The 8,873-nt window shown below is 43.7% G+C and overlaps 1 protein-coding gene across 10 annotated transcripts in view; it reads left to right on the top strand.

Annotated features, from left to right (window-relative positions):
- The first annotated feature begins 2,453 nt into the window (after positions 1 to 2,453).
- The window catches only part of RBFOX2 (RNA binding fox-1 homolog 2), a 250,747-nt gene continuing 244,327 nt past the window's right edge, over positions 2,454 to 8,873 (top strand). For 4 of the 10 annotated variants that reach the window (XM_074941443.1, XM_074941434.1, XM_074941415.1 and 1 more), the window contains exon 1: positions 2,456 to 2,703. In XM_074941443.1, the coding sequence (XP_074797544.1) occupies positions 2,527 to 2,703 (177 nt within the window). In that variant the 5' untranslated portion in view covers positions 2,456 to 2,526. Of the gene's footprint in view, positions 2,704 to 8,873 lie in introns of all 10 variants that reach the window. The other 6 variants (XM_074941458.1, XM_074941450.1, XM_074941446.1 and 3 more) reach the window with 3 other exon arrangements.

Here is an 8,873-nt window from a genome sequence, read left to right as displayed (position 1 = left end):
GCTTATACTACAGCAGCATAGTTATGGTGCTGCAGTAGTATAGATGGGCTTTTTCTGTTGATGTAGTTAATGCATCTCTCTGGGAGTTGGGAGCTACGTTGATGGAAGAATTCAAGCTGCATCTACAATGAACATTTGGTTGACCTGACTACATTGCACGGGGCATGAAATTTGTCACAGTCCTGAGCTATGTACTGTACCTAGGTTGATCGAAGTTTTAAGTGTAGACCAGGCCTAACAGTGCCTTTTTTCCAATTTAGCTTATGTCATTTTAGAAAGGGTTTAAGATAAACCAGAAAAAGCCACTCTCAAACTGGAATAAGAGTGTCCACACATGGAGTTGTGCTGGTATATTTATACTGATTTAAGTGTACTGGTAAAATTATACCAATATAACTGATAAAACTTTCCTGTGTCAACAAGCCTGAAGCAACAGCTAACAGAGTAGAAAAAATGGTCAGTTTTCAAGATGACGAATGATTAACACTGGTGCACGTTTAGATTTCTTTCTAGGTTCAGTGTTTGTTAATTGTCTGGAAAAGGAGATGAACAGTGAGGTGGCAAATGTTGCACCTGATGTAAAATTATTTATTCAGGACTACCTAGTCAAGACTAGATAAGAATAACAAACTCCAGATGTACCTAACAAAGACAGGTGAATGGGAGCCCAGTGGTAAATGAAATTAAATGTTAAGAAATGCCAGGAGAAGCAAATTTGAAGGAATGATTTGAATTACTCATACACATTGCTGGGTTTTAAGTCAACTGTTAAATCACATGGGAAGATGATCTGGTCATTATGAATAATCAGCAAAAACCTCTTCATAATGTGTTGCAGTGGACAGAAAAACAAGTAAAGTCGTATCATATAAAGAACAGGCCTGAAAATATTTCAATTAGGGCTGTCAAACAATTAAAAGAATAATTACAATGAATTGTGAGATTAACAAAGTCACTATTGATCACAGTTTTAATCACACAGTTAAACAATAATATCAAATTTAATTCGATATTCATTTTTTTTTTTTTTTTTTTTTTTTTTTTTACATTTTCAAATATATTGATTGATTTTCAGGTGATAATGGTGTCTGCTTTTTATTTACAATATCTCCCATAAATGTAAACAAACTTGTTTGGCTTAGCAATTGGCTGAACAAGAAGTAGGATTGAGTGGACTTGTAAGCGCTAAAGTTTTACACTGTTTGTTTCTGAGTGCAGTTATGTAAAAAATATTTCTACATTTGTAAATTGCACTTTCACGATAGAGATTGCACTCCAGTACCTGTATGAGGTGAATTGAAATACTATTTTTTCTTTTTTACAGTGTAAACATTTATAATAAAACTATAAATATAAGGTGAGCACTATACACTTTTATCCTGTGTTGTAACTGAAATCAGTAGATATAAGAAGGTAGAAAAACCTCAAATATTTATAATAAATGTAAATTGGTATTCTATTATTGTTTAACAATGCAATTAAAACTGTGATTAATTGTAACTTTTAAAAATCTAGTTAATTTGTTTCACTTCAGATAAGGGTGGTTAATTGACAGCCCCAATTTTCATGTCATTATGTAAATTGAGAGTTTGCCCTCACCTAAAGTGCTGTGCTCACTTTTGGTCATCCTACTTCAAACAGATGTAGCAGAAAGGGAGATATTTCCGAGCCAGGCAGTGAGAATGAGTAGAGACCTGCACAGATTTATGTATGAAGAGAGACTGAAAAGATTGGGACTGTGTAATCCAGCCAGGAGACAAACAATTGGGGACATGCTAAAGATACACATACCAGTGAATAATAAGCTAGGCCCATGTCGGGGGGGACTCCTATTTCTCATAACCTGAGAGCATGCAGACATGCCAGGACGTTAAAAGGCAACACACCTTGAAAACTGCCCCCGGGGCAGCCCAGGCAGGCACGGACCCCCCGGGCCCAAGAGTTGAGTGGGGTTCAGGGAGCATGGCACAAAGCAGCGGCGCAGCGTGCCGCTGCTGGACTTGAGCCAGGCAACCTGATGGGGCAGAGAAGACCCCGCCCCTGGGGATACAGAGCTGGCCCAGGTTCCCACTGCCCCGCCCCGCAGGCACCCAGGCTCGAAGTACCCCCTGCCCCGTGTGTGGCCCCGCCCCCCATTCCCGAAGGTTGCCGAGGCCCCGCCCCTCCGTGTTCCCGAAGGTTGCCGAGCGGGGGTCGGGCCGCCTCGGCTCCCGAGCCGGCGTTTCCGGAGAGAGCCGAGGGGCTCCGGCCCCTCCCCTCCCCGGCTGCTGCTCCCGCCGCCGCCGCCGCCGCCGCCCCCTCCCCCGTGGCCGGCCCGAGTCAGTGCCTGAGTAGCTCGGCAGAGCGGCTGCCGCGGGACGGACCCCGCTGCTCCTGAGCGCCCGGAGCCCGCTGCCTGACCCTTGCCCCGGCTGCGCCGGGCCCGCCGCGCCACCGGGCTAGCGCGACAAGCGGGGACCCTATCGCCCGTGTGCGGCTGCGGCGGCTCCCGCAAGGGACGCGGGGCGGCCGGGGGGTCCGGCTCGGATGGCGGAGGGGACCCAGGCCCAGCAGCAGCAGCTTCTCCCCGGCGGCGGAGCCCCCCGGGGCGTGAAGCGGGAGCCGGAGCTGGAGCAGCCCATGCCCGGAGGGGACGGCGCCGAGACCGGCCTCAGCAAGCGGCTGAGGACAGAGGCGGAGGCGAGCGGCGGCGGCGGCATGCAGGTAGCGGGGCCCGGGCAGGCTGCGTTGGGGGGCCGGCAGGCGGAGCCGGAGCGGGAGGAGGGTTGGTGCAGGCTCCGGGGGGCGCCCGCCAGCTCGGGGACCCGTAACTGGGTTGTGTGGGTCAGCGAGACCCTTGCATCGGAGGAGGGGCGGGATCGGGACCAGATCCTCTGGGGGCACCCGGCCGGGCCGATGGCCGCGGGGAGCGGCTCGGGAGAGCTGGGGGAAAGCAGCCGGCCAGGTAGGCTGCGGGAAGGAGGAAGCCGGTGCTGGAGGAGCAGGGCGCCGACCTGGGCAGGGATGGGACACACTCCGGAGCAGGGGGCCATGGGCTGGCCCTGGGCAGGTAGGGGAATGAGATTGACGGGGGGTGTGGGATTGATTTGGGTCGTGGGTCAATTCCCCACCCGCAGCTTCATGGTCCCTGTAGCAGAAATGAAGCCAGTTTTCCGAGAGGGGTTTTCGCCCTTCCTTGTCCCAGTGCCGAACAGAATCCAAAAAGTTACTGTTTCTAATGGAGAATAATACAGTGCTGATTTTGGAAAGTGGCCCTAAGGATTTCAGTGTTTCGATTAAAGGGACACTTACTTTTCAAACTGTTATTTTTGCTAGTGCTCTCTTAAATAATGGGGCTTATTTTTTTTAATTCCTTTTAAAAACAAATTATACAGTTTTTTCTTTGGTTGGTTGTTCCCCCCCGTTCCCTTGATGTTTGTAAGAGTCTTCTCAACAATGAAGAAACTGAGGGGGCTATACAAGAGAAATTGTGAAACTGACTAGATGCAAAGTGATTTCAAATGCACAATGTAAACAAAATAGATACATATTTTGTTAATCTATTTGTTGTTAATAATCTGAGGTATTATTTATAACAAGAGAATGTATAGGGTTTTCAGACCTGATATTTTCAAGTTGATCTCTTTTACTGTTCCATATGCCTATTTATTAAAAAAATAACACAACCTTAAAAATATGCCATTCCGTCCCATAGTTTGATTTTTAAGTACTGACTTTTCCTATGTTAAAGGTGTAGTAATATCTAAAACTGCAAAGAACGTTGTAGAATTGTTGGCATCCAGTGTGGGGGCTGCCCTCCTTTAACATATTTTCTTTTGCCAAATCACTGTCTGTTGCACTGAGTCACTGGATGCTTGTTTCTATCTTGGGTGCCTCAGATTGGTGACAGCTGCTGATTGTGGACTTCATTTACTACTTTTGTTGTTGTTGCTGTTTGTTCTGCTTTTTCCAGTTTTTAATGAATGGGAGAATATAGAAAATAAGAGTTCAGTGCTAGTTTACAGGATTGGAAGAGGGATTTTGGGATTGGAGTATTCAGTGTATGGAGCAGAAGTGTCTTGGATAACATGAAGGAACAAGGAGGATCTGGTCTGTAATCTTAGAGCCTGTTCTCCCATAGATATAGATGGGCATGAGTTTATGAATTCACATGGGCACGTCATCACAATGAACTATTTTAATTTATCAAGGGTACATTTCTCCTGGGGACAGTCTTGTTGCTGTTTGTTCTTCACTGGGCCTTTCGTTCCCACATGGCTGGATATCTCCCTCTGATTGTAGCTTCTGTGTACTGTATCACAGTCTGTGTAATGGCAGCGCTGCCCTGGGAGATGCTACAGACGGGAGTGGCAAAGGCAAATGGTTCTGCCATCGTGCATGTGTGTTTTTAATAATCAATGACACTTAGCCAGATCTTGCTCTTGTGTGTTTGTAAATAATGACTAATTGGAGGTGCAGCTGATAAACAAAAGACCATCCTATGTGGGTTGTTCCCAGGATTGGCAAAAAGAGCGCTACCTCTTATTATTAGAGTTTGAAGGCAGACATGTCAGCACATGAAAGATTCTTCTATCTTCTTGCCCCTTTTTGTTTTGATTATCATTAATGAAATGTTCTCTCCTTTTTCAGATGCATTTGTTTGGAGTGTTTTTATTTTCTCTTTGGAGATATTTTACACAATGCGTTTCTGCTAGAGAAGTAAGCGGGTGGTCTCAGTGCTTCCTGCTGCTGTTTCTTGCACTGGATGTGTTGGAGCTCTTTGAAAACAACCTGATTTATTCATCATATTTTTTTCTGCTCTCATTCCTGCTTGGGTTTGTGGTTCTTGTTAATAGTCTCTGAAGGGAGATAACATGTTTCTCTCCTGAGCACTTCCCAAGTGCCAATACAGGTTTTTCTTCACTTTTATTTTATGGTTATTTCCAGATTGGATGCTGAAGGCTTTTTTTTTAAACTACCTTGCAGCAGGAAGTGTTTGTTTGGAGATCTCCTGTGTGTCTGGCCCTACCCTGGTTATCTCTCTCTCTCTCTCTCTCTCTCTCTCTGTCTCGTCATTCACACCCCCTGTTTTCCCTCATATCCCTCCTTTCTTACACCATTATATCAACTGAATTTGATTTGGAACATCACACATTCAATTTGAAATGCCCCCTGCTCCTCCAGGGGCTGCCAGGAAGCACACACTTACCTCTTTCTCCCTGGTTGCAATGATATTTTACCTGGTATAGAGGTCTTGAAGTGTGAAGACTATGCGTGAGTGCACTAGAAAAGCTGCTCAGAATAGAAGGGAACCTTATATATTGCATGTAGCTTGGTAATTATGAATGAATACGAGAACAGTCTGATATGCACTGGTTTGGTTAAATAATGGTGGCTAATTTGGTTTACAGTTAGTTTACCAATATGTTTGTTCACACAGGAGTTTGCTCTGATTTAACTGAATTAAATAAACTCAGGTTTTAAATTGAACTGGTGCAACTTTTGTGTAGAAAAAGACCCACTTAAATTTGTGCAGGGAATGTATTTTTGTTATGTGTGTGTACAGTGCCTATTGTAATAGGACCTTATTCCCTTATTGAGGCCTTTAAGTGCTACCACAATAAAAATATTAAATAATAATAGATATGAATGTTTTCCATACTGGTAATGTAGGCAGACATACAATTCTAGCAACACAGAAAAAAAATTACAGTTAAAGTCCTCTTGGTCTGAAGTTTCACATGGTTATTTTTAGGCCAGAGGAGAGTGGTTTGTTTGTTTTTTGGAAGGTTTTTTTGGTAGTTGGGAGTGGGCCAGTAGAAAGTTTGAGGCTAATCAGACAAGTAACTTTTGGGTTATTGTTTTTAGAAAAATTGATGGTTCTTAATGTTTTGGAAATTTATCCTTATAACTACAATGCCTTAATATAAAAACTTAATACTTTATTTTCCATCATGAGAGAGAGTGCCCAGACACTTTTAACTTTTGAAATCACTAATTTTTTTAGCAAATCCTCCATGTATAAGTTAGGTATGATGCTTGCAGAAATTATGAATTGTGAATTGTACATATATCGGATCTGTAAGTATCGGAGGTTTTATGGAAGCTAGAAATAATGTGAAACCAGTGACCTTACGTTGTGGCTCCTGCGGGTCTTTTACATTCTCTAGTTACTATTCGAGAGGTACTAAGCTTAGTAGCTGCTGTCTTCAAAACGTTGAGACTCTGTGCCTGTAGAGCTTGTAAAGGTTGTGAAGGGGTCCTGAACTGCCATATCTATCAGTTTCCTTTATGCTAGAGCATTATGTATTAATGTCACCATTAGGTAGACAGTGAATAAGGAAGAAGAACGTAATGTTGTAATAAATCAACTCCCAATTACTGAAAAATCTTAACTCTTCCATAAACTTAATGATGCTTTTTTGTCTGTGTATATAGAATTGAAAAACTAGGTCACAAAGAGAGACTCAAGATAGTAACTGGATATTGAGAGGCTAATACTGGGGACAAAGTGTGCGTTAGGTGCTAATGTAACCCCTAAGTATGTTGAGTTTCTTATTCTTCACTCTCTTTCAACCCTGGCACTAGCAGACCGCTTACACAGTTAGGGTTTCATTATCTAATCCATCTCTGATCAGCCTGGATAAGCCCTGTTTGGCCGGTGCTGATCTTGTTAGTAGGGTGGTGTAAAGCCGCTTGAGCTGGGATTGGGACAAATCGGATCATAGCTGGTATCTGAATCTGGGACGTATTTCTGTTAATCAGGCTGTGGGAGGGGGAAAGAATTAGCCACAGCAGAAGGTCCAACATAAGCTGCTTCTGTCAAACTCCCTGTGGCCTGTAAGTGGCAAATATGCTATACTGGACCAGTAATGTGTTCTGGGAGGGCTTGGATGCGTTTGCAGACTTTTTAAACAGAGTCCCAAGTGCATTGTTGCATCGTCTATTAACCATTTAAATACTGTGGTGTAAGAAAGTAACTTTCTTTTTCTGGGGGTTTTGCTGTTCTGAAGAAGTGATTCATTGATTCACTTGAGTACCAGTCCCTCTGAAGTTGCCTTTGAAACACCTTGGTCCACTACTTCTCCAAGAGGTTGCCTGTTGTTCTGATTGAAGGAAGAGTGCCACTGAGACCAGCACATCTTTTACTTTTGTGCTGGGGTGGAGGAGAGAAATGGGGCATTGAACTGGGAAGTGTGCACTCTTTCTCCTTCTCTAGGAGAAAATGTGGGGAGAAGAATGGAATTGAAAAATATCATTAGCATGGAAAACATTGGGTTGGACATGTCCTCCATGCCCTCTTCATTGTGGCATTAAAGGGATGCCAGCCGAGTGGGATGCATAGGTTCTTGGCCACTGCTGGAGAAAATGTCCAAGTGCTTCTCTTCTGATTGGCCTGTGAAGGGGGTGAATTACTCACCCATGCCACCCTTTTGTGTTTTCCAATTAATCTGGGGGAAACTTTCTATCTGGACATGCCTTGTTTTGTGAAATAAAATATTTTTGCTTCTGTGGGTGAGGAACCTGGTACCGGTGGGGATGAGGGTACTATGAATCTGCTACTAAAGTCTGGCTGGAGACTTTATTTTACAGCACATTTCTTTTGGAAACGACCCATATGTCACGTGCATTCTGTATCTCTCTGCGGCACGTGAAAGGAATTGCCTCTTGTCAGCTATAAATCTAACTGGGCGTTAATGGATCTTTAAGTAAGGTGTGTGCTAAGCAGGCCACTGATATTTTCAATGCTAATGATGCTTTTTCTCCTTCTTGCCATTCTTGCATCTCTGGTAACAAATTTCCAAAGACTGGGTTGGATTCTGAAGGAGAAGAGTTGACTGGGACTGTAATAGGTAGGAAGAGTCTGGTTGATCCACCCTTTTATGGTATGGGTTCATTCCTAGGAAACTGGCTGGTTACCAGGTCCTCTTAATTCCTACAAAGAGGAGCAGATGGTTTAAGGAGATGCTGTAGAAGGTGCACACTGGGGTTGGACTTTCCTCCTTTTTGTCACTTAGTCAGTGGCCATCTCTGTATGAGGAATACCAGGAATGTAGAATATTCTACAATAGAACTGAGTTTCATTTTCTGTAATAACCCCTGTCTGAGATTCAATGAGGGATGTCGAGGGAGTTTAACTGGGAGACTGTGGGTTTACAGAAGGTTTTGGATGTGGACAGTCATATTCATGCTGGGGTGGAGGTGCATAATAATTCCTCTGGTTCATAATTATTTCTCTGTTGACTTTTGTTCTCTGGGTTTTTTAGAATCTCTATATGGATGTTACAGTTTCATAGATTCATAGATATTAAGTCAGAAGGGACCATTATGATCATCTAGTCTGACCTCCTGCACAATGCAAGCCACAGAATCTCTACCCACCCACTCCTGCAATCAACCTCTCACCTATGTCTGAGCTATTGAAGTCCTCAAATCATGGTTTAAAGACTTCAAGGTGCAGAGAATCCTCCAGCAAGTTACCCGTGCCCCATGCTACAGAGGAAGGCGAAAAACCCCCAGGGCTTCTTCCAATCTGCCCTGGAGGAAAATTCCTTTCCGACCCCAAATATGGTGATCAGCTGAACCCTGAGCATATGGGCAAGATTCACCAGCCGTAAATCAGATTGATGCAGTAGAACACCAAGAGAGTCTGTCAATATTTATCTGGATTTTAGAGGTGTATGTTTAAAGGTGATAGCTGGAATTGCAAGTCTAGAAGCTAAATCAAAGTCTGGTTCTTCTGGGGGCTGTTTTCTTTCCATATATGGTTGGGTGCTCTATGAACAATTAGTTTTATAATATTTCCAATTAGAAACAGCTGGATGTTTGCATTTTATAGAAATCCTGGGATCACTGTGGTCATTTTGAAAACTTTATTGCCCACTTAGCCAATG

This window comes from Natator depressus, chromosome 1 (genome assembly GCF_965152275.1).
Source record: "Natator depressus isolate rNatDep1 chromosome 1, rNatDep2.hap1, whole genome shotgun sequence".
NCBI classification, from domain to species: domain Eukaryota; kingdom Metazoa; phylum Chordata; order Testudines; family Cheloniidae; genus Natator; species Natator depressus.
Note: the sequence above shows the minus strand (reverse complement) of the source record. Positions and strands in the feature narration are given on the sequence as shown.